The sequence below is a fragment of the Thamnophis sirtalis genome, unplaced genomic scaffold (genome assembly GCF_051295495.1).
Source record: "Thamnophis sirtalis isolate CommonGarterSnake01/CBP01778 unplaced genomic scaffold, rThaSir2_p1.2 scaffold_1, whole genome shotgun sequence".
Taxonomy (NCBI): Eukaryota; Metazoa; Chordata; class Lepidosauria; order Squamata; family Natricidae; genus Thamnophis; species Thamnophis sirtalis.
In genome coordinates this window covers 85,824,272-85,851,011 of record NW_028261381.1, presented here as the reverse complement: position 1 = coordinate 85,851,011, position 26,740 = coordinate 85,824,272, and the positions used below count along the sequence as shown (strand labels likewise).

Here is a 26,740-nt window from a genome sequence, read left to right as displayed (position 1 = left end):
AACACTGAAAGCCATCCATTCCTTATTTACTTATTAAGATTAAATATCTGCCCATTTTTGAGTGTGACCCTTGACATCCGGCACAAGAGATGTCAAGGGATATGCCATAAATCTTTTCATATGTATTTTCCTTGACACTAAATACTAAAGGAAAAACCTACCTGCAGTTAATATGTGGAATTTGTGTGTGTGTGTGTGTGTGTGTGTGTGTGTGTGTGTGTATGATTGGTGACCTGCTGAACAGAAGAAGACACCAAGCCTAATTCTGTGATCTGGTGTTTGTTGAACCTATGGCACGCGAGGTGTTGTCAGGGCATGCGAGGCGTTGCCCTGTCAGCTGGCCAGTGCACATGCGCATGCTGGCCAGCTGACTTGAACCATCTTTTGAGACCTTTTTTGCCAATCGGAGGTTTCCTTGAAGCTTCCAGAGCATGAAAAACCGGCTCTATGGGCAAACCGTAAGTTTAGGCACCTACTTCCGGTTTGCTCGTAGGGCCGGTTTTAGCCCTCTGGAGCCTTTCAGAGGCTTACCGGAAGGCTCCGGAGGACAAAAAACAAACCTACGAGCAAACTGAAAGTCACTTCTGGGTTGCTCGTAGGACTGGTTTTAGTCCCCACCCCCGGAGCCTTCAGGGGCCTCAAGGTGTTTTTTGCCCTCTGGAGCCTTCAGGGAAGCCTCCTGAAGGCTGTGGAAAACAAAAAACACCCCTATAGACAAACCAGAAGTCACTTCCGGTTTGCTCGTAGGGTCGTTTTTTGTCCTCCAGAGGCTTCAGGGAAGCTCCTGAAGCCTCCAGAGGGGGGGGGCTGTTTTCGCCCTTCCCAGGCTCCTATAAAGCCTCTGGAGCCTGGGGAGATCAAAAAAAGCACATCAAAAATGGGGGGAGCGCAGGTCATGTGCACATGCATACTGGGGTCATGTGCATAGCATTATAGGGAATACACCAGGGCACTTAGGGCAGCAAAGAGATCCCACATAGCCACCCTGGTAGCATCCGCTGAGTCCCGTCCAGCCGCCCTGTTTAGGATTACCCGCTCCCTATTGAACAAAAGGGAGGCGGGGGAACCCTTGCAGGGCAGAGCTGAAGAGTATGCCCAATTCTTAGCGGACAAAATTGCTCGGTTTCGGTCGGACTTGGACTCCACCCCCGCAGTTCCAGCCGAGACACAGGGGGATCAAGTAGAACAGCTCTGGGTTGAGTTTCAGGACGTTACCCCCGGGGATGTGGACAAGGCCATGAGAGCTGTAAGTACCTCCACCTGTGTTCTGGATCCGTGTCCCTCATGGCTGGTTACTAACTGCAGTGAGGTGACACGAGGCTGGATCCAGGCGGTTGTAGCCGCCTCCCTTTGGGAGGGGAACTTCCCCGCCACACTGAAAGCGGCGGTGGTGAGACCCCTCCTGAAGAAACCATCTTTGGATCCAGCTGTTCTTAATAGCTATCGTCCAGTCTCCAACCTTCCCTTCTTGGGGAAGGTTGTTGAGAAGGTGGTGGCCTTTCAGCTCCAACGGTCCTTGGAGGAAGCAAACTATCTAGACCCCTTCCAGTCAGGCTTCAGGCCCGGTTACAGCACAGAAACCGCTTTGGTCGCATTGATGGATGATCTCTGGAGAGCCAGAGATGAAGGACATTCCTCCATCCTGGTCCTCCTTGACCTCTCAGCGGCTTTCGATACCATCGACCATGGTATCCTTCTGCGACGACTGCGGGAGGTGGGAGTGGGAGGCACCGTGCTACGGTGGTTCTCCTCCTACCTCTCGGACAGGTCGCAGTCGGTGTTAGTGGGGGGGCAGAGATCGTCCCCTAGGCCCCTAAATTATGGGGTGCCTCAGGGCTCGGTCTTATCCCCCCTACTATTCAACATCTACATGAAACCGCTGGGAGAGATCATCCGCAGGCACGGGATTAGATACCATCAATATGCGGACGATACTCAATTGTATCTGTCCGCCCCGTGCCAACTCAATGAAGCGGTAGACGTGATGAGCCGGGGTCTTGAGGCCGTTATGGACTGGATGAGGGTGAACAAGCTTGTGCTCAACCCAGAAAAGACCGAGTGGCTGTTGTGTTTTCCTCCCAAAGATTTGGTTAATATTCCACCACTCAGGCTGGGGGGTCAAATTTTATACCCCTCAGAGAGGGTTCACAACTTGGGAGTCCTCCTGGATCCACAGCTGTCATTTGACCACCACTTAACGGCTGTGACCAGGGGGGCATTCGCCCAGGTTCGCCTGGTGCGCCAGTTGCGACCCTACCTGAATCGGGAGGCTCTCACAACAGTCACTCGGGCCCTTGTGATCTCTAGGCTGGAATACTGCAATGTGCTCTACATGGGGCTGCCCTTGAGGAGCATCCGGCGACTTCAGCTAGTGCAGAACGCAGCCGCGCGAGTGATTGCGGGTGCACCTCGATTCACCCGCATAACACCTATCCTCCGCGAGCTGCGCTGGCTACCTGTCGATCTCCGGATGCGCTTCAAGGTGCTATTAGTCACCCATAAAGCCCTACATGGCAGTGGATCTGGATACTTGAGAGACCGCCTTCTGCCAATTACATCCCTGCGACCAATAAGATCTCATAGATTAGGCCTCCTCCGTATTCCATCGGCCAGCCAATGTCGGCTGGCAACTACAAGGAGGAGGGCCTTCTCAGCAGTAGCCCCGGCCCTTTGGAACGAGCTCCCCGTGGAGATCCGTACCCTCTCCACCATCCAAGCCTTCCGCATAGCCTTGAAGAACTGGCTCGCCCGTCAGGCCTGGGGACAAGGATAGTTACCCCTCCCGAATGATGTATGTATGTTGCTTACTATTTTATTATATGTGTCTATCTAATGTCTGTATTCCCCCTTCCCGGTTTTGTGTGAGCCGCCCTGAGTCCCCTCAGGGAAAAGAGCGGCCTACAAATACTAATAAAACCTATAAACCTATAAACCTATTATGGGTGTGGCATGCCCACACACAACCCCCCTGCGCTCCCCCCATTTTTGGCCCACGAGCCAAAAAAGGTTCGCCATCACTGGCCTAGAATGAACTATGGTAGGACAAAAGAGAAACAAGAAGCAGTTGCGGGCTTAGCCCTAACTTGCAAAGTTCTTAAGCCAGGAAGACAATTTGATCCTTCTGTGCCACATCTGACACCCCCCCCACACACCTAAAAAAAACAACCTAAAAGTGGTAGGGAATTGCTCTTGTGTATCATTTTTATTTCCTAAAAATTCTTTAGGGACCAACACAAACTATGGCTTGCTAAAAATAATAATAATAATCTATGATTCATTGGATTGGATGAATGTCCTACTTGCCCAGAAAACACAAAAGTCAGGTGATAAAAGTGGGAACATATGTGCATGTTCATAAATTATTCTTTTCTAACTGGATATATACCCGTCCCTCATAGCAGCCATTTTATAGGTGTGCCTGAAGTACCTCTCAAAACTGCAAATCAGTCCTCTGGACCAAAAATATTATCTTTCCTTCTTCTACTAGCTATTGTTTAAGTTGTTGCCTTCTAAATTAAAAATAATAACTTTCCAATTAATGCTATTTTTTTTAATTTTCAGATTGATGTCATTTGTTCTCGGTAAAATAAAGCAGGACGTGGCTTCACCTGGAAATAACATTATCAAGTATAGCAAGCATTCTACAGACTGCATAAGCATGACTAACAAGGAAAATTACAGCTATAATGTGATTGGTTATTCTTTATCCATGATATGGTTCCGCCTGATTTTTGTTGCAGTGAGAAACTGGGTCTGAGTTGTTTGTACCCTCTTTTCCCCCAAGCTCCTATCATCTTATGAACTAGTTATTCCTGAAGTTACTATCCTACTATTGCTTAAGCTAATATGTACGTTTTGACTGTGCTTCTTAACTAAATGTATAGAAGTAAGGAACTAAATCCATTTACCAAAAGCCCAAATTTCCCATCCAATAACACTATGTAATTAAAATAGCTCAAATCTCAAAACTGTGATAATTAATGACAATACAGGTAGTGCTTATTTAATAATTGGGAGCAGAATTTCTTTGGAAAAATGGTCTTGTCATAATGAGCAACATCATGAAACTGCATCGGGAACAGGAGTGACTTACCAGAGCACCTTGCAAACTCCTATCAGTTTCCTCATTGGCTTCATTATTTATTTATCAAATTTAGAGACTGCCCTTCTCACTCAAAGACTGACAATGGGTGGTATACAATTAAAATATTACTTGTGAGAAGCCAGAAAGGAAGATTGCAAAAGGCAATCACGTAACTGTGAAATATTGCAACACTGTAAATGTGAACTGGTTTCCAAAAGCCCAGATCACCTGACCATGGGTCACTGGGTCAGCCACAATTTCAAAGACCAGCCATAAATTCCCTTTGCTCAGTGCCATCATAATTTTGAATGCTTATTGACCATGTTGTTGTAACTGCAAGGACCATCTGTAGGGTAGAAATGTTTGGGGGATTTTCTAAATTTCAGGAATTAGTAATTTTACAGGAAAGTTTGATCATTCAAATGCTGCATACCAGTTGGTTTACTACTTTCTTCATTTATAGGGAAAGGCACTAAATTCTATTGGACGGGTAAGCATCATTTCAAATAACAGATAGTCCTTGTTTAGAGACCACAGCTGGCACTCAATCATTAAGACTTTAAGACAGCTAATTTCAATAAACTTAGAGAGAGCTTGGGAAACATTCCATGGATGAAAATCCTCAAGGATAAACAACTCAAGAAGCTTGGGAAGTTTTGAAAAATGAGATTACAAAAGCCCAGTCTAGCACAATACCAATGAAGAAGAAAAATAACAGCTCCCAAAAGAAACCAGCATGGCTGCATAAAGAACTCTCTGACAAATTGAAAGACAAAAAAGGTAAGTATAAAAAGCAGAAAGGTGGGGAGGGGGACATAACTAAGGCAGAATATCAGCAAATAGCCTGAGCATGTAAAGATGAAGTGAGGAAAGCTAAGGCTCACAATGAAGAAAGGCTTGCCACAAAAGTAAAAAATAATAAAAAAAGCTTCTTCCAACATGTTAAAAACAAGAAAAAAGTTAAGGAAACAATTGGTGTCCCATTGCTGGGAGAAAGTGGCAAAAAGGTGACAAGCAACAGGGAGAAAGCAGAACTATTTAACTCAGGTTTTGCATCTGTCTTTACACAAAGGGATAAAACAGTGCAACCTATCAAAAACAGCATCACAAAAATCAGATTAGGAACACAACCTGAAATAGGGAAGAAAACGGTAAGTGAGCACCTGTCTACCCTAGACAAGTTCAGATCACCAGGACCAGATGGATTACACTCCAGGGTTCTGAAGGAACTGGCAGACGAGATCTCAGAACCACTGAACTATATCTTTCAGAGATCCTGGAGTACCGGGAAACTACCAGAGGATTGGAAAAGAGCTGATATGGTTCCCATCTTCAAAAAAGGGGAAAAAAACAGATCCAGGAAATTACAGACCTATCAGCCTGACCTTAATACCAGGAAAGATTCTGGAAAAGATAATTAAGCAATGAATTAGCGAACACCTAGAAGCAAACAAAGTAATAGTCAGAAGCCAACATGGGTTTGTCAAAAACAGATCATGCCAGACTAATCTTATTGCATTCTTTGATAATGTGACAAAATTAGTGGACCAGAAGAATGCCGTCGATATAGTTTACTTGGACTTCAGTAAGGCATTTGATAAGGTAGACCATAACCTACTACTAGATAAAGTAGAAGAATGTGGGTTAGACAGCATCACCACCAGATGGATTTGTAACTGGCTGACCAACTGCACTCAACGTATAGTCCTCAATGGAACTGCATCTTCATGGAGGGAAGTATGCAGTGGAGTACCCCAAGACTCTGTTTTGGGCCCACTACTCTTCAACATCTTCATCAATGATTCGGATGAGGGAATAAATGGGGAACTCATCAAATTTGCAGATGACACTAAGCTGGCAGGAATAGCCAACACACCAGAAGACAGGCTTAAGATACAGAAGGATCTTGACAAACTTGAACATTGGGCACTATCTAATAAAATGAAATTCAATGGTGAAAAGAGTAAGGTTCTACATTTAGGCAACAAAAACAAAATGCACAGGTACAGTATAGATGGTACCTTGCTCAACAGTAGTAACTGTGAGAGGGATCTTGGAGTCCTAGTGGACAACCATTTAAATATGAGCCAGCAATGTGTAGCAGCTGCCAAAAAAGCCAACACAGTTCTAGGCTGCATAAACAGAGGGATAGAATCAAGATCACGTGAAGTGTTAATACCACTTATAGCACATTGGTAAGGCCACACTTGGAATACTGCATTCAATTTTGGTCGCTACAATGTAGAAAAGATGTGGAGACTCTAGAAAGAGGGCAGAGAAGAGCAACAAAGATGATTAGGGCACTGGAGACTAAAACATATGAAGAACGGTTGCAGGAACTGAGTATGTCTAGTTTAATAGAAAGAAAGGCTAGGGGAGACATGATAGCAGTGTTCCAATATCTCAGGCATTGCCACAAATAGTCAAACTATTTTCCAAGGCACCTGAGGGTAGAACAAGAAGCAATGGGTGGAAACTAATCAAGGAGAGAAGCAACTTAGAACTGAGGAGAAATTTCCTGACAGTTAGAACAATTAATCAGTGGAACAGCTTGCCTCCAGGGTCCCTTCCAACTCTGCTATTGTATTGTATTAAGTGGAATAGTCATTAAATAAAACTGGGACTGTAATTACGATCTTATTTCAACTTTCCTTTGTTTTACAGACTAGTTTTATTTATTTAGCGTATGGCACTTGTTAGCCAGAGATCACTGAGATGGCTAGCTACCTCTGTAAAAGGATGTTTTTTGGGTGGTGTTTTCTTTTACCCGCGGGTAAAATCAAGGGAGGCTCCTTTCTAGTCCCTTTGTGGTTTATTCACTCACGGGAATTGAACCGCTGAGCTACCAACCTCAGCAGCACACAGGCCCAGCATCTTACCACATGAGCCACCGTGGCCCCTACAGACTAGTGAAGACTGTCAACACAAGAATTGAACACTAAGTTACTTTTTCATCACTGCAAACATTTGCCAATAGAGGCAATTGCTACCTGAAAGTGCAATCAGGCAAATATTCCATATTATCACATATGTAAATAAACATACAAAACCAGAGGTAGCTGTTTCTTGATTTCCAACTTACTCCTGAGAAGATCCGGGCTGTCCTGTTTGTAGCATCCCAGGCCAAAACTAGATTGGAGTAAAAGGAAAGAGAAAAATGAAACACAGAGACTTAAAGTATAAAAGTTGCTTTCATGAAAGCACATTTTTAACCCAAAAGATATATAATGAAAAAGGGGAAGAACCTTTAATGGATAAGTTAACTAATTTAGACATATCCTGCCAAACATATCTGGGGAAATATATATTTATTTTAGCCAATTAACTTACTCCAGGTGCTCCAGGGAACGTCGGACGGGGAATTCCTGGCAAACCCAACTTATTGTGAATCGCTGTTGCAGACACTATTTGAGCGGAGGACATGGCTGCCATGTGCTGAAGTGCTTTGTCCTTTGCAGTCTGATCCTTTAACATGACAATTACAGGCAATCATCAATAGTCTGGACTCAACAAAGCACACTGAACAAGCACAGTTAGAAAGCATATGTGCTAAAATTAAACGGCACAGGAAATGTGAAAAATACAGAGCATACCATGCAGAAAAATGTAGCTTGGGGGAAGATAAAATACATTCCAATTGCATCAGGGCAAAGTTCTTTGCTCAATATTATTATGTTTAATTCTAAAAAAGATTCTCTACTGAAAAACAGTAGGAAGTCGACTGAATGAGAATTGAAAACTGGGGTGATGCCGCAACAAAGTAGGAAAGAGCCTATGTGCTGTGCTGTGCCATGCCAAAAATGAAACTCTGAAGCAGCAACAAAGTCCCATTTCTAGTGTGGAATAAAGTTTTGGGTTTAAATATGTACATCTGTAGTTTGTAAAATAAATGTAAATCCTCTGCACATTAAACCTCATCTAACTTTTATTATTTTCAGGCAGCTTAAAAGCTGTTTTAATGGCTGCTGTGTGTACAACAAGGAGAAATAGGTAAAGATAAATGTTCCCCTCGCACATTTGGGCTAGTTGTTCCCGACTCTAGGGGGTGGTGCTCATCTCCATTTCCAAGCCGAAGAGCCAGCACTGTCCGAAGACGTCTCCGTGGTCATATGGCTGGCATGAGTAAACACCGAAGGTGCATGGAGCACTGTTACCACGAAGTGGTCCCTATTTTTCTATTTGCATTTTTTACGTGCTTTCGAACTACTAGGTTGGCAGAAGCTGGCACAAGTAACAGGAGCTCACTCCGTTACACGGCGCTAGGGATTCGAACTGCCAAACTGCCAACCTCTCTGATCGACAAGCTCAGCGTCTTAGCCACTGAACAACCACGGCCCTAAGGAAAAATAGGACAGTGCTATAATGCAAGGCATAAGTTTGCAAGAGTTAGAGCAAGTCTTATCTGAAGTGGTTGAAAATGTAGCAGAGAATTCAATGCATCCAGCCATAGTTAAGTGCCTACAGTACCTCCCTGCTTCTTTAAAGAATATACATATGCACTGAATATTTTCTTAAGGAATGAGGTTTAAACACATAGGATGGACTCTAATTTAAAGATTGATCTATAGAAGAAGAATCATAAAATAAATATCCAGACACTTGGAAACATTCTATTCCAAACATCATTTGATTAAAAGTATTTATCTATTTTAGTTATTTTTATACAGCCTTTATTATTTTTACAGATAACTCCAAGTGGTAAACATATCACACACATCTTCTTCCTCTTATTTTCTTCACAACAACAACCCTGTAAGGTGGGTTGGTCTAAGAGAGAAAGAGAGACTGTCTCAAGGTCACCCAGCTGCTTCCAGGGCTAAGGAAGCACTTGGAACTCACAGTCTCCAGTTTTTTAGCCTGGTGCCTTCACCACTAGCCCAAACTGGCTCTAGCAATGAAGCACGTCTAGAAATAGAGTGATATGCCTAGATTCCCTCAGGACTACACTGTAATTGTGGGCAACTAGAGCAAGAATCAGGACATGAGAAATTAGCACATTGTAGTAAATTATAATGTAGTTGGTTTAGTTTTGGATAAGAAATCTGAGTGCATAAAGCATGATTTATTTTAGGATAATAAATTATAAACTTAAATAAGAGTTTGTTATTGGCTTACTGACTGCAATTCTATCTTGAGCACAATGTGCAAAGAGGGATACATGATTTGTGGGGTTCCGTCTGTCTTTGGGTTTTTTTTCTAGCCTAATCCTCTAATCAATCCAGAGGATGCCAGAAAAGAACAGCTAAAAAGAGAGGAAACAAGCTAGGAATTAGCTAACAATTATTTTGCACATCCCAAAGAATGATCCTGGTTTGTTTCCACTTTCTTCAATAATAAATCTATGAACACAACCACTTGTATCTTACTTCCTAATGTCCTAAGATATAAGACTTGCCTTGTTAATCGCACAAAGACAATCATCTATGTTCCCATAAACTAAGGTTGGGTTGGCCACTCTTGAGCCATAGAACCTAACTAGCCCAAGTTCCATCTTGGGACCAAGAGATCTGGATTCTGGCTTAACAACCTCTAACACATTGTGTCAGTGGCTGTTGCACAGCAAGAATTGCTAGTTTAACATTTCCCTTCGTATGTCAGGAAGACAGAATAACTGTTTTAAAAGGGAATGTTGTTGCTAAACAAATGCAAATTCTGTGTAGGACTGGAATAATGCCAGCATGGCTAACCCCTATACTGTATTATATACAAGCCTACCTTGGAATCAGCATGTCTGAAGGGTAACAAACCAAGCTATCAAGGTTAAAAACTAAGAACCATTTATGAATTATAGTTCTAAATATGGACTAACACTGCCCTTGAGGTTTGGATTTCTCTTGAGATGTTTAACATCCACATCTTTGTTTGATTTATTAAATAAGGACAGAATTCTTGAATTAGACAAATTTCTATTAACTCATTCTGACTCATTGAAATTAAAGTGATTATTATTGAATAATATGATTTTAGAAAACTTCTGAAGGGTTAAATGCAATGTTTTAACATGGAGGACTAATCTTAATTCAGTTTATTTACTTTTATACTACTTAAGAGTCCCCTTTTGCTTTGATTTTCTTTTCTTTTTTTTACTGAGATTTTAAACCTCTACTAAATAAATCTTGAAGTAAGAAAGAAAAGAAAATGTGCATGCTTGGATATATTGCTGCCAAGAGCCTACATATAAAAGATTAGGGGTTCATATGATGTGGAGAAAGCCAATTGCTACAGAGAGATGCTTTTGATTGATAGCATCCATGCATTTGTGCCATTCACACATAGATTCCACCTGTGTGGGGTTTTCCCATTGAGCAGCAGCATCCTTGGAGTTACAAGCTGTGCATAAATGGACTGAAATGGGCAATATTCCAAACAAATACTAGCCAGGCACTGATTTATTGACAATTAGAAGTTACATCATATGCATTCACATTTTTCTCACAGATCATTTATTACTACTGCTGTACAAGCAGCAGAAGAATTGATTTTAATGGAAGTGAGATAATTTACATTTTACTTCAAAAGTTTAACACCATGGAACAAATCATGGTTTTATGAACTGGTCAATTTTGGATTAACACTGAAGGGAGAGAAGCACTAAGAGGCAAACCTATAATTACAAGCAAAGTTGCAAGCATGCTGGCTAGGAATGCATGCCATCCAATGTGGAATACAGATTCACACAAGTATTCCCTTGAAAGCTCATACAGAGTAATGAGAAGTGAGCAGCTTTTTAATTTGAACAGCTCCTTTAGAAGCAGCACAGGCTAATAGTATAGTTAAAGCTATTAAAAAAGAATATATATGTATACATATATATGTGGGCACACATACACATATGTACATATATACATATCTCTGCCAAGCATAGCTAAAGTATATATTTGTTTTACTGACAATACTTACCATGCTTGTTACCTGGATGTAACAACAAAAAGTTTGTTAAAATGTTTGTTTCTATATAAGTGCAATTTCTTAGCAAAATAGGCTACAGCAAAATTAAAAAATAGAAGGGGGTTGGAATTCATTCGGTATTTACAGGAATGTTAAATTTTCACCATGAAGCAGATTCATTGAAAGAAGAAGGAAAAAGGGATTTAAGAATAGACATATTGATAATTTTAATAAAATTAAACACTTTGTTTTGGCAATAGATTTAAGACACTGCTGGTGGAAGTTCCTGTATTAAAAATGAGATGCTGCCTATTTTAAGCTAGCTGATGGTGGGGGTGAGTGGGGTGGATTGATGGCAGGAGAGCAGCTGCTTATAGTAGTCTTCTTCCGTCCATGATGCACAGAATACGAGACCGTAATCTGATCTGGCATAATGTTCCAGAAATGGCCCTAACACTATTGGACCCATCTGTAAGCTGTTCTTGCAGAGAGAGGGGAGCTACTGAGAACAGCCTGGTTGTAGAAGGACCAGGAAATATACTGGTTGGGGATGAGAAAGAACCTATTCAAAAAGCTGACCAAGTCTCTGACCAATTGTGTCAGAGAGTTTTTGGATCTTTTATTATCATTTTAAATATGAAAAATAAGCAGTACTGGTTCTAAATCACGTCTTGTTTTCTTTACACTTATTCTAGAGCTCATCACAACCACAGCCTATCCACACAAAATTTTAAGTGCCAGAATCGAGCTATGGACAATTATCTCAGCACCAAAGCCTCCAAAGACATCGTGAGATGATGATGATGATGATTTATTGCATGGTCAGCCAGATGTTCAGACTGGGTTTGGCATTTTTGTCTACCTATTGAGTCCTTATCAAGGACCTGGGATGGTGAATTTGTCAATGCCAATGGTGTTGCTCCAGTTATTTTTGGATTGCACTCAAGGAGCCTATTACTATTGGCACTACCCTTGCTTGCCTTTGCCATAGTCGTTCTATTTTTATTTGTAGGTCTTTGTATTTTGTTATCTTCTCCAGTTCTTTCTCTTCCATTCTGCTGTCTACAGGCACTGCCACATCACTATCAAGACTTTTTTGTCTTTCTTATCAACAACTGTTAAGTTCTGGTTATTATGTCCCTGTCTGTCTGAATTCTGAAGTCCCAAAGCAATTTAACCTCTTCATCTTATGATGCCACTTTTTATTCGTATAACATAAAGCAGCACAAATACGTAATGCCTCCCTCCTGTTCCCCCCTCCCTCCCCTAACAACCTCCTTACCAGGTAGGTTGCTCTGTGAGTGTGGCTCTCATGTCTGAGCGAGAGCTGCTAGGCCAGCACTTAACCACTATGCCAATCTCCATTATTTTCATATTACATCTGGCCAGCCAGTCAAAGACATTCATAACAACTATTAATTGGGAAAGCAAGGTCAAATATGCAGATTCATTTTTATATTTGGAGAATGTAATGGTAGGGTTCATCTGAAACACTAAAGCTTTATATTTTAAACCTTGGCTTACTATAAATCACAGTTGTCTGACTAAACTATAATCCTATTATCTGCACATAATGCTGAGATGTAGTAGGTGGGACGAAGTAAACATTAAGCCATAATATTAAGCTATAACAAGGTATGTGTGTACCAAGTAACAAAGCTATTTACTTTGCAACGTTTCATTTCCAGTCTTACTACACTGATTCAAATTCTGGAACCCTGGCATTACTATATCTTTATGAGTGTATCAGAGCAAAACCAATAGATTTTGTATCTTTAAAATATATATATATATATATATATATATATATATATATGTATGTATGTATGTATGTATGTATGTATGTATGTATGTATGTATGTATATATATATATATATATATATATATATATATATATATATATATATATATATATATATATATATATATATATATATATATATATATATATATATATATATATATATATATATATATATATATATAACCAAGTAATATTTGTTTCTATGCCTATGGCAGTTGGCTTGCCTTCTTGATTTCTCACATAAAGTTATCTCTAGCAGATAATGTTCTTGTTTGTTCTGGAACCAACAATGATCACCACCCTCTCTCCCGATAGATAATTTTTACCTATTTGGGGATATCTGCAGGACCAAACAGATACCTCTGTTTTGAAAGGAAGATTTGGCCTTCTGTCTTAATCAGCAGTTCTGGCGTAACTCCTAAGAACTGATTAAATCACTCATTAAAATGCTATATGATGTTTGAGCCACTAGTGAAGAAGTCTACATCCAATTAAAACTGGATGGGGAATTTAGGCAAGGAGATTAGCAGTAATTACCTAAACTGGAATTTGGCCAAGATACATGACTTAACACCCTTGTTCTCCACCTTTGAGTGCACTGAGATCTTTAATGAACACAAGTAATCAAGACCTTGACTTCTTAAGAAAACGTGCATCTATTTTCGCTGTCAGTTATGCAGCAGTTCATATGAAACAGCTTAATTAGAATAAGGTAAAATTAGGAAGTTGCTAGTACGAATTTGAATAGAAATTTGACATGAATTATTAACTTAAACTATTAAATCATTAAACAATAAATTAATCTTCCTTAAAACCTTGGAGCAAGGTAGCATTTCCATGGACAGCCATGAAAATATTTTTTTCTTTTTTTAAAAAAAATCATAAATATTTAGGCTCTATTAAAATAACTGCAAACACAGACAAATATTATATACCATATTTCCCAAAGAAAATATACCTCCAGTGAAACTAGTTGCAGTATCCTACACTATTCTGGTCTCTGTCAATCCTTTCCCATTTTTCAGGGCGGAAAAGGATTAAATTTGATCAAATTTATCAAGCCTGACCTTACTAAAGCATGAGTCCAAAAAATAAAAAAATAAAAATTGTTGATGGTTATGATTGCTCAGACTGCTTCAATTAATCTACAGTTCTTTATTTGAGTTCAGATTCACACATAATGTGAACACCGGTAAAAATAAAGAATCGAAACAGCTGCTCTAATTCGTAATATGCTTGTAGTGGACTGAAATTGAGATATAGGGTTTTTCCCTGTACAGATAGTCCTGGATTTATAAGCACAAATGAGGTCAAAATTTCCATTGCTAAACAAGACAGTTGTTAAGTGGGTTAGGGTGCACTATCTAAGGGGCTGTCACAAAGAAGAGGGGGGGGTGTCAACCTGTTCTTCAAAGCACCTGAAACCAGGAGAAGAAGCAATGGATGGAAACTAATCAAGGAGAGGGCCAAACTAGAACTAAGGAGAAATTTCCTGTCCGTTAGAACAATTCATTAGTGGGACAACTTGCCTACAGATGTTGCGGGTGCTCTAACACTGGATGTTTTCAAGAAGAGATTGGACAACCATTTGACTGAAATGATATGGCTTCCTGTCTGAGTAAGGGGTTGGATTAAAAGTCTTCCAAGGTCTCTTCCAACTCTGTTATTGATAACACAATTGTTAACACAATCTGGCTTCCCCATTGACTTTGCTTATCAGAAGGTTGCAAAAGGTGATCACATGACCCTGGGACACCGCAACCATCACAAAACACGAGTCAGTTGCTAAGGGTCTGAATTTTGATCACATGATCATGGGGATTCTGCAATGGTCATAAGTGTGAAAAACATCCATAAGTCATTCTTTCCAGTGTCTTTGTAACATCAAACTATTACGAAACAAACTATTGTAAATCAAGGACTACCTATACTTATAGCAGCACATGTATAGATTCTCCTATGAAACTGGGAACCTGAATACATGTAGTCCTCAACTTACAACTGTTCATTTAGTGATGGTTTGAAGTTACAACGGCACTGACAAAAGTGACATGACCATTTTTCATACTTACGACCATCGCAGCATCCCAATGTTCATGTGATTTACATTCAGATGCTTGATAACTGACTCATATTTATGACCGTTGCAGTGTTCATTTTGCGACCTTTTGACAAAGTCAATGGAAAACCCAAATTCATCCAACAATCATGTTACTAATTTAACAACTGCAGTGATTCACATAAAAACGTGGCAGGAAAAGTCGCAAAATGGGACAAATTCACAACAATTTTTTCATTTAACATAAATTTTGGGCTCGATTGTGGTCATAAGTTGAAGACTACCTATACATGTGGGATTTTTTTTTTACTTTTTATTACAAATAGCACTATTCACCAATCAATATTGTATGAATTTTAAGAGTTTTCTACATTAATTGGTGACAAAATCATAATCCTTTGTTAAAATAATACATTGTAATTAAAAAATGGAGAATAAAAAGTAGAATTTTGGGAGAAATTGGGATTAGAAATATTCAATTAACACAGGGACTGAATATTTATAAAGGTGTTGGGGGCAGGAGTAAAAACATTTTGAGAAACCAAACACTATAAACCCCAACCTGATAATTTCATATACTATGTGGGATGATAGTTATAGTTCAATATAACAGGAGAGAACCAATGCAATGTATTCATGTATAATGTAAACACATTATTTTTTAAATGAATTAAATTTTAGGGTTCCCATTGCTTTTGAAAAAATTACCAGAAAAATAAAATATGATTAGAAGATTCCATTTTTTAAAACCATGGAAGTATTTACTGAAAGTTATATAATAAGAAACTGATTTTTTTTCATGTAAAACTGTTGTTCTCCCTTAAATAATTTAATCAGTCCACTATGCTCTTAGGAAATTAATTTTGTATTTCAAAAAGATAAAAAGGATATTTAATTTAAAATTTAAAAGCATATATTGGTGTGGGTGTATAATATTATAATGTACATGGATATACCACAAACATATGTATTTAAAAATGATAAAATTAAAGAAAAAACAACCTGCAATTTATTAAAAATGGGTTTTATAGTGAAGCAGAAAATATGAGCATAGTTTCTTGATAAATAATTTCAGAAATCTTATTCCTGTTCACATATAGTATTGATTTGAATAATGGAAGGGGGGAGGAGGAGGAGGAGGAGGAGGAGGAGGAGGAGGAGGAGGAGGAGGAGGAGGAGGAGGAGGAGGAGGAGAAACAACAACAGAAACAAACAACAAGTGCCATGGAAGTATGTAATTATTCTAAACAAAAGACAGTAGAATAATTGTAGCCATGATCTCCAATTTTCTTATTATCAGAGAAGACAGTGGAAGACACAAAAGCTGACTATTTCAGCCAGCAATAGCCAGTGCTGAAAAAAGAAAGCACATTCAAAAGCTGTCCCAACTTGCTACTTAATGAGGAGCAATTAATCCATCTTATTGTATTTCAAAACGCAGAGGACTCCATTCACATCAAAGAGAATTTTCCAAGGCTTTCATTATTATTTTTCAATAAAGAGAAGCTACACAGAGCTATCTTTAGAAAGCAGACAACAGTATTTTCTTTTTACATGCAAACAGTATGGAATGTCCACTAATGGATATCAAATCATTGCATACATGTGAACAGTAGGCATTTTTCAAAATTTTGTTTAATGAATTCCTAATGGATACTGAAAACGAAGCAAAAATATTAGTTAAATGTTACTGTAGACCAGTGCAAAATGAGGAGCTGCAGCATTTCCTATGGTGGGCGGGTAAAAAGGAGCAACCCAAATTTCTGAATCGATCAATGAAGATATTATCAACAGTGTTCAAAAAGCTTTTAGCCCATATTGGGGATATTTCTATAATATAGGTAAAAATCCTGGATCTGGAAAATTGCTTTCTACAATAACGACAAAACTGCAAAGAACAGTAGTGTGCTCCTAATACTCAGCAATTTGAACTCAGGCCCTTTCAGTGCACTCCTTCCAGTAGATATTCACTACATATCTTTTGGATATCTGATCAGTCACAGAGTTGCTATGAAAATTGCAAGAACAGTAGTGTGCTCCTAATACTCAGCAATTTGAACTCAGGCCCTTTCAGTGCACTCCTTCCAGTAGATATTCACTACATATCTTTTGGATAACTGATCAGTCAAAGAGTTGCTATGAAAATTGCAGGCTATAGGCCAGTGATGGCGAACCTTTTTTTTATGGCGTGCCGAAATTGTGTTTGCTCATGCAAGCCCACACCAATTCAATACTCCCCACCCACCAGTGCATACGCGCACAATCCCTCCCTAAGCTCCGGAAGCTTTCCTGAAGAATGGCGAGGGTGAAAATGTCCTCCCCTGGAGACCAGAAACACATTGTTTCCAAACTTCCGGTTGGCTCATTGGGGTTGCTTTTTGCCCTCCCCAGCCTCCGGAAGCTTTTCTGAAGTTTGTGGAGGGTGAAAAATGCCCCCAATGAGCCAACCGGAAGTTTGGGAATAAACTTCCTGTTGGGCCGCTGGGCCTGTTTTTCGCTCTCCCCAGCTTCCAGAACGCTTTTCTCCGGTCCTCTGGAAAGCCAAAAACCAGATGGCTGGTGCGCTTATGCATGTCGAAGCTAACTGCTGGCATGCCAGCAAAGATGGCTCCGTGTGCCACCTGTGGCACACGTGCCATAGGTTCGCCATCACAGCTATAGGCTGTTCAGTTTACCTACTAAATGTGTAAAAGTCAGAGGTGGGCCTGTAGTTTTAATCACACTATCAACCCCTAAATATTGACAGTTGAACTCTTATGAAATATTCATAATTTGGAAACATAGATTTTGCTTTCTAATGATTGAATGTAGTTAGTCATACTATGGTATAGAAATGCTATGGTTATCTGCCCTCCTCTTTTAATGCTTAAAAGAATATTATTCCTATTAACGGTTTTAAATTTTTCAATGTGTTTTAAAATTTGCTGTTCTTCTTGATACTTATTCCTCTTGATATGATTTTTTTTTTAAAAAAGAAAAATGTATGTTGTCTTCCTTCACCAGGTATTTCAACCTCATGAAGCTATGAGCACTGAAGAAACCTTCCCCCAGGTAGCCTGAAAATACACCTGGGAAAACATTGTGACATTTGAAACATGGAATTTTCTGCATGGGGAAAGGATATTGCCACTGCAGTGAACTCGCTGGATGCACTGCTTTGAGTTGTTTCACTAGCACACTTTGCATGGAATTGCAGTAAGGGGCCCGAGTTTCTCTTTACAGGTAGTCCTCAACTTACAGCCACAATTGAACTCAAAATTTTTGTTGTTAAGTGAGCTTTGCCCCATTTTATGACATTTCGTGCCACAGTTGTTAAGTGAACCAGTGCAGTTGATAAGCTAGTAACCCAGTTGTTAAGTGAATCTGTCTTCCCCGTTGATTTTGCTTGTCAAAAGATTGCAAAAGGTGATGACATGACCTTAGGACACAACAATAGTCACCAGCATGAGTCAGTTGCCAACAGTGACGTGTGGTGAGGGATACCGTTGGTGAGGCAAGAGCGCGGCAGCGGCGAGAAGCAACGTCCCCGCCGCTGTGTCTGACAGGCGTCTCTTGTTTATGATGGACATAAACGCGAGATGCCTGTCGGACACAGTGGCGGGGGTGTTGCTTCTCACCGCTGCCGCGCTCTGCCGCCTCGCCCCCTGCCTCCTCCGTCCCCGCTGACATTCTTGGGAGCAGGTCGGGTGGCTGGCTGGCTGGGAGGAGAAGAGCAGTGAGTCTTTGTGCCGGCTGGCCGGCCAGGCAGGGAGCAGGTCGGGTGGGGGTGGGTGGCTGGCTGGCTGGGAGGAGAAGAGCAGTGAGTCTTTGTGCCGGCCAGCCGGCTGGCCAAGCAAGGAGCAGGTCGGTTGGGGGTGAGTGGCTGGCTGGCTGGGGAGGGACTCACCACTCTTCTCCCAGCCAGCCAGCCACTCACCCCCACCCGACCTGCTCCCTGCTTGGCCGGCCAGCCGGCCGGCACAAAGACTCACCGCTCTTCTCCTCCCAGCCAGCCACCCACCCCCACCCGACAAGGGCTCACCGCTCTTCTCCTCCTCCTCCTCCTCCTCCTCCTCCTCCTCCTCCTCGTCCTCCCCGCTCGGTGCTGGGCTGGCTGCTGAAGAAATGGCGGCTAGTGGTCAAAGAAAAACCTCTCCAGAATCACCCTTGCACTTGCGCAGTCGCTCAAGTGCAAGACATGATTTGCTGCTCCCAGATCAGGAGGCGGGAGAATCAGTGCCTCTTTTGCATATTAAATCTTTTGCTTTTTAACTCCGCCTTAACTTTTAAAAGGAGAAAAATTCCTTAAGCAAAAGAGGCCCCAAGTTCTCTCGCCTCTTCCTAGTTAACACTGAGAGCAGACACCAAGCCACTGTGACTTGAAATCTGGTAGCAACTATCCTGGCTTTAATTCATTAAAAAAATATATTTAAAACTCTTTCCTTTCTCTCAGGAGACTGGGGAGGCTCCGCCTCCCTTGCCTCTAGTGATTGCACGTCCCTGGTTGCCAAGCATCTGAATTTTGATCACATGATCATGGGGATGCTACAAAGCTTGTAAGAGTGAAAAATGGTCATAAGTCACTTTTCGGTACCATTGTAATTTTGAACATTGTAACTTTGAACAGTCATTAAATGAACTGTTATAAGTCGAGGACTACTTGTCTTTTGAAGAGATGCATGAAATCATTTCACTTAAGGTTTCCCCAGCTGTATGAGCAGGCAACAGCTGTTCACCAATGCAGCATTCAGGTGTGCTAAGTGAATTATATTTAGCAGTGCTAAATATTGTATTTTTCAGAGTATAAGACGCACCTTTTTCCCCTCAAAAAAGAGGGTGAAAATCTGGATGCATCTTATACACTGAATACAGCATTTTTGGCTTACTGAAACCCCACCCCTTTTGCAAAAATTGATGTGCAGAGGGTTTGGGAGGCTTACAAAGTGCTCCTGGGGGCTGGGAAGGGCAAAAATGAGCAAAAAACCAGGCCATTTTTGCTCATTGGGGGGGGGGCAGTCCTCAGGAACACTCTACAAGCCTCCCAAAGCCTCTGCATGCCCTTTTTGTTTTTGCCCTTCCCCAATCCCCAGGAGCACTCTACAAGCCTCCCAAAGCTCTGCACACACAGACACAAACACACACTTTTTCTTTTTTCTTTTGCAAAAAATGAGGCATGCAGAGGGTTTGGGACGCCTGCAGAGTGCAAAAACTTTTTAAATAAATTTATCTCTTCAAAATCATGGTGCATCTTATAGTCCGAAAAATACAGTATATACTATTTACTTTCAATGAAAGTTGTTCATGGAACACTAGTACTTTACAGAAAAACATTAAGAAATGCTCCAACACACATTATGTTATGAAAAATGTTCCAAAGTGCAGTAGTTGATCTGTGATCATTTATAGTCTTCAGATTAGATAGATGGCTTTTTCAGAAACTGTCCCTCAGCAAATCATGCTCAATAGACAGAACTGCAAGTGGCATTGCACTCATTAGAATCTGCTAGAGAGAAGGCCGAGTTTGCATTTATCTTAACATTTGCCTGATACATATAAAATATTATCTCATTTTGTCCATTTTTATCCTCTGTCCAAATCTTCCTTCATGTTTAGAAAGTTAAGGTGAAAGAAAGTCTTTCATACAAGGTTAATAATGTTTTTTAAAAATCCATTCCTTTCCTAGTCCCAAATGAACAATATAAAGGGTATTATTTCTTAGAGGACTCAGATTGTGCCAAAATAATACATTTTTATATTATCCCTGAGGCACACTGATAGAGAATAGGTTGCCTGCTATCTTACACTTTTTTATTTTTTAGCAAATATCAAGTCTAGAAAGGCTTATCATAACTCTGTTGCCATTTTTTCTTACCAATCTAACTTTTTAGATTCTCCACGCATATATCTGGATTTAATAGAATCACAATGTTACATTTATTTCGATGCAGCATCCAGATTTTCTCTAAGCAGGTTTTACTCTAGAGAATTCAGGTTACCCTATATTTAAATAAGTACAAGACATTCCCAATTTTGTAGTTTCCGTCGGCTTAATATCCAGCTTGAACTCCACATAGATCCAGTCTTGAAGGCTGAGTCCCATGAGATTTAGTCCTCCACCTCTACTTTAATAAGAGGAACAACTTTTCTTTCATTTACATTGTGCAAAAAATGAATTTTGCACAGATGGCGATACTACCCTTGCCACTCAAAGCTTATATTACTGTGGTGACATGTCTCTTTGCAGTGATTCGTGTCCTAAAATTGTGGCAATGGCAAACATTCTGAAAATGCAGCAAAGGATTCTTTAAATTCTTTAGCCACAGTGCATTCAGGACAAAGGATCCCTAAACTTTAAACAATAGAGAGGCAACAAGTCAAGTTCCTGCTGGGAAAGAGGGTTTGTAAATACAATTGGTATTTGCTCTGCAAAAGGAACACCTTCACCATTGCAGCTACCATCACTATCGTTAACAAAAGGAAGTGCATAAGTAAGAAATAAGCACATTTTCTCAAAGGAAACTTTACTATACTAGGTGGTGGGTGAAAAAACAGCAACATGTTTTCTCCATAAAACAGAACCATGACAACGTAAATAGGCAATTTGCTAGGTATAACACAACAAATTACTGAATTTATTGTCCACAAAGGAGGCTACAGGTGCCCAGTATAAATTTGGTTGTGCGCTTAAAAGTCAGTACACTGCTTTAATGTTCCAAATACGAGCTAAAACGCCTTCTTTTAGTCATTAGATTGGATGGTTTTAGTCTGAAACGCTACAGCCTTCTCCATCTTTGCATCCTGGGTTAAAAAGCAATATGTTTAAGTTAACTTAGCTGTTCATCAACCCCAACTAGTCAGCCAGTGCAGCTCAAAAGCCAGCCACCAACAGCCATACAAGCCTGCCAGCATGCTGCCCACAGCAGAGTCAATCCAGAAGCTCCTGACAAACAGATCACTTATAAAATGAATCTGTGGTTGACATTTTTCTGTTCCAGGACTGGGGCAAATGCCACCGATGGTATTTAGCATTTCAGACAATGAAGCCTTGCCCAAATCTGGTGCCTTCCAGAGTTTTTGGACTACAACTTTCATAATTTCTATTCCAATTAGGATTATATAACTTGTAGTGTATTGTAGTTGGAGCACATTAAGTTTGAGAAGACTGGTACACAGAGTTCACAGGGTGAAATGTGTTTCTTTTGGTCGAATTGTTACGGTATTTTTTTAGAGGAATGATTACAAAAATGATAGAAACAAAAGGAAAAAAAACTTCACTTGAGCTGTCATTTTTATTTCCCATTAAAAAAATATTCAGGAGCTTGCAATGCAATATTTGTATTTCTTACATGGAGAAAATGAAGCATTGTTTGCTGTTTTTGTTTGCTCTTGGGGAAACTAGGAAGAGAAAAAAGATCGACCCTCTTCGTTAATTTTAAGTGAAGTGATACGCAGCTTCTCCAGGATACATACTCTTTAAGAAACTACCCAGCTGAAATTGTGCAGCCCAATCTTCGTTCTGTGTGCTCAAAAGCCAGTCTTACTTGTGCTCTGTGGACTTTAAGTCTGTAAGAGGAGAATCCAGGATTTCTTCTGCAAAGCCCACGTTTATCAGATCTGACAAAGACTTCCACATCTTCAAGGGAGTGCTGATTAAGCACACGGCTAACTTTTCTACTGAAGAAGCCAATGAGGCTGTTTCATGTGTCTCATAAAAAAAGTGTGGAGGCTAGAACGATTTGTCAGAGGTAAACTCTGTACTTTGCAGATAAGGATAACATCACTGGAGGCAAAGTGTGAATTTAGACACTCATCTAAAAACGTATCTTTAAAAACAATACAGGAAAACTGGTATACTGATTTAAATCTCAGCTTTTACAATATGTGCTTGAGCACATACAAAGATCTTCTTTTATTTAACCAGTGTTTTTCTCTCCCCACCCACCCATATTACAAACACTTATCTACTAATGAGATTTTAAAAGCAAAAAACAAAAACAAAAAACAAGGACACATTTCCCTATAAAGTTGGCATGCAAACAGTGAATAGCATTCCAAGGTGTTAAAATAGTTTAATATAGATGCTACTGCAGAAATCAGAGGGAGGGAAGGAGATTAAACACAAAGAAATGTCAACAGCTACCACATGCAAGGAAACTAGGTTACAAGAATCACAGCCCCAGGCATTCCTCCAATCACCAGGGAACACAGGAAGTGAAAGGCATAGCAACCACAAGCCCCAAAGCAGAAAAGCGCATACCTTCAGCTTGGAATGAAAATCACGAGATTTCCTTCTGGCAAGAACCTGAATGTGACTAGACACCTGCAGGGTAGGGGAAGGGAGGGAAACAAAGGAAAAGCCTGTAACCATGGAGATGAAAAGCCCCCTACAACTGGGCAAGCCAAACGTACCTTAATGGCAGCTTGAATTTCTCGAACTTTCTTCCTGGCTAAGACCTGTATGTGACTAGACACCTACATTGTTTGGAATTTTAAGGGGGGAAAAAAGGGAGAACAAAGGGGAAAGGGAGAGAAGAAAAATAAAAAAAAGAACACGAGAAATCAAATTTATGCCTGGAAAAAAGGAGGAAAGAAAGAAAAAAAAACCCAGAAAGTTTCTTCGGGGAAAGTATTTTGCATTATCAGTAAGCTTTACTATTAGGAGATTGTATTTCCCAGCCATGCACCATATTTCGTAGCACAAACATTTTACCAATGCTGGTCATCGCTGCAGTGATTTAAAGGAAGAAAAACTTTTTAGACTATTATATCTTGAGCTCTTTTCTTAAAATTGTTTTGACTACAGCCTGTGTAACTGTAATCGGATGCTATTCAAATTTGCAGATGTTCTTCAAAAGTAAACAAATTAAAATTCAATTACCAGTATATGGAATTACTAGATTATATATTAAGACACACACACACACATGTACACAAGCAAAATAGTAAGCAAGATTTGTATCTTCTCCCAAAACAAATAGCTCTAAATTCAACTCAGTAAATATCACAAGCACTTAAATGGCCCAACAGCACTTCAATTAAACATTTTTATAAACACATACTTATGTAGATTCTTATTGTAGTTGTTGCTATGACACTTTTTATTTTAACTTGCATCTATTACCAGCATGGTAATCATTCTAATCAACTTGTCTCTAACTCAACTTCATGACATTATTTCACATTATATTGAAGAAAAAAGTTTTATTTCGGGAGAAAATACTATCCCCCCACCCCCCCCCCCAAAAAAAGCTCAGATAGGCACTGCCATAATGGGAAATTAAAAGTAACCACTATACTGCAAGGCTGGTTTTGCTATGAATATATATATATTTTAATCCAATGATTTACAATACAGATGCATGAGGATTATTTGAATTCCTTCACTGCAGGTTTCCTGGTCTGATCTACAGTGTGGTATTATTAAGGGCACTATAATGTTACTACAAAGTAGAAAAGATCCAAGTAGAATTATATTAAGAATGCAACTATTTAATAATAAAATTATGCAGAAAGGATTGTCTCATTTTCGCTCTCCCTCTTTAAAGTAGCTGCCTCACAAATCTACCTCAAGACTTGTTCATTTATAAGGAAATATAAGTGTTCTATGTATTATTTTATAATACTAATTAGTTGTTGGCAATTATGTCTGATACATTATCAAGGCTACTAAATTTTAGCATTCACTCTGCACCTATAGGTTACAAATAAGTTCACTGTTTTGATGTTCAGATTTCCCGTATTTCAAGTATGTGTCAACTATTATTACACTGGACTTTGTCATTACTACAATCAAAGGCCTAGTGTTAAAAATGACCCTGTGGTGAGAATTGAAATAAAATTTTATAATTAAATTAACTCAGTGGCAATTAATATATGACTGAGGTTTTTAATTTTTTATCTACACTTTATTTGTATTAGATTTGTTTTGAATTCTATTTATTGTATACAGTTTCAGAACTGAAAAGCAAGGGATGAAAATAATTAACTTCTACTTAATTTTTATTCTTTCTTATTTTATAAAAATTAAAACAATTTAAGGCTCAAGGGCCTCTTGGGCCTAATAAATAAATCGATATAGCTGGCATATGTACCAATGATTTTCTTTTCAGTGTGTAGAGGATTCTGATTCAGTGCATACCAATTTCATGGTCAGAAATCTGTTCTAAGGGATAAAAACTTTAGACATTCTGCACTCTAAGCAGGTCTATGATCACAATTAAGAAACATTTTATATCCCGCAACTGCCTCCCCTTCCTTAAAACCATTTTTAGAAAGTTGTATTTTCATAGGAAAGAAATGGTTCAAGCAAAAGAAAATCTGCCGAACCTCAGCGATTACTGGTTTAAGGGAAAGTCACTAGAGTAGCCTTATAAAAATATATCATCAGTAATCATATTCAAAAATTTAAAGTATCCAGCATCTGTACATTGTACTGATGTCTTACATTTTCAGTGAAATGGCAAAGAGAGTTTATGTGGAGTGACAGTGACATTTTGCCTTTGTTTCAGGATCTTGGGGCAATCTCTCTTTCTTTTTAATCACAGCAAAACCTAATCAGAAATTTAGAGTGAAAAATAACGCTTGGCCCTATCTTTCAATAAATCGGAATTTGAGCATGGTTCTCCAGTCCTACTCTCAATGTTCAATCATACTCCAGCTAAGCCTATTGCACAATATAATCTTAGAACACAATAACTCATATTATGGGCATTCAGAAGTGGGCGGGGCTCAAAATCAGGAAGTTAGTGGAAAAGGTTTCACAATCCAAGGCCTGCCCCCTTTTGGATGTGCATGAGACATTAACACATGACGTGTACCTTCCCTTTGTAGATTTTGATATATATGTACACTTTGAGCATACCCTGTGGCTATTCCTGCTTGTTTAGGTTTTTTTTTCCTGCTGTGTATCTAACTTAAAACATTGTGTACTACTGCTATGCATTTGAACAGTCAGGAAAAACAATGGCAACCTTTATGGGTGCATACTAAATCCCTAGAATCTGGATTATTTGATTTTCAGATGCAAGTTAAGTGTAACCAGAAGGTCCAATTTGATTCCAAAAGCAAAATAAAAGAAACAAAGAAAAGCAAAGCAAAACAAAACAAAAAACAAAAACAAAAAAGTCTAAGTAATAACAATAGTTACATCATAGTAAAGAGAACAAAGAATGCTAGGTCATCTATTACCACAAATTGTACTCTTCCATATAAAGTATTTAATTTTAATTCCTAGAATAATCTCAGCAGTGAATTGATTTCAACGACTCTGTTAAAGTCCTAATGTTTTTTTTCCTTTATTACATGATCAAGAGATAAAGCTATTTTCTTGTACACAGGTTTGAAATTCACTGTCCAGTAGTTTCAGACAGCAGTAGAAAAACAAATTTAAGTTTAAAATACTAAACAACTGTTGCCAGTTTACATAAATTATAATACATAAACAATGTATTACACCATATAAATTACTTAACATGAAAAGTTCAAATTGGTTGCTATTTTCTTCTAAGCAATTTCTTACTCTTTGATGCATGGCCTTCAAACGTCCTAAGTACAGAAACATTTTATTTGAAAAATAAATAAATAAAAAGTTAATAAAACATACTGTGACAGACCTATGGCCTGATAATCCCACTCAGTTTTAAAGTTCTTCACTCCAAAACTGACCTTGATATCTGTGCCTTTACTTTGATTTAGAAATATCCTAAAACAATCCAAAAATCTTAGAATTAAAAGGAGCCATCAAGATCAACCTCCTGCTCCAAATTAAGCCATCCATAGCTCAAGATTTTTTAGCTTCTGATTGAGCTCATGTGGGAAGAGGATACTCAGAATTTTTCTGTGTAATGGTGGCACTGTTGGTTTTTACCTCTTAATGCTATTCTAATATTAAGTTAGAATCAACTTTTTTTGTAATTTTAATCCATT

General features: G+C 39.3%; 1 protein-coding gene across 5 annotated transcripts in view; it reads right to left on the bottom strand.

Annotated features, from left to right (window-relative positions):
- TEAD1 (TEA domain transcription factor 1) overlaps positions 1-26,740 on the bottom strand; it is a 215,482-nt gene that overhangs the window by 40,320 nt on the left and 148,422 nt on the right. For 2 of the 5 annotated variants that reach the window (XM_087718159.1, XM_087718170.1), the window contains 4 exons: positions 23,225-23,287; positions 23,073-23,135; positions 7,415-7,549; positions 7,167-7,213 (listed from right to left, as the gene is read on the bottom strand). In XM_087718159.1, the coding sequence (XP_087574285.1) occupies positions 7,167-7,213; positions 7,415-7,549; positions 23,073-23,135; positions 23,225-23,287 (308 nt within the window). The remainder of the gene's footprint in view (positions 1-7,166; positions 7,214-7,414; positions 7,550-23,072; positions 23,136-23,224; positions 23,288-26,740) is intronic. The other 3 variants (XM_087718187.1, XM_087718181.1, XM_087718195.1) reach the window with 3 other exon arrangements.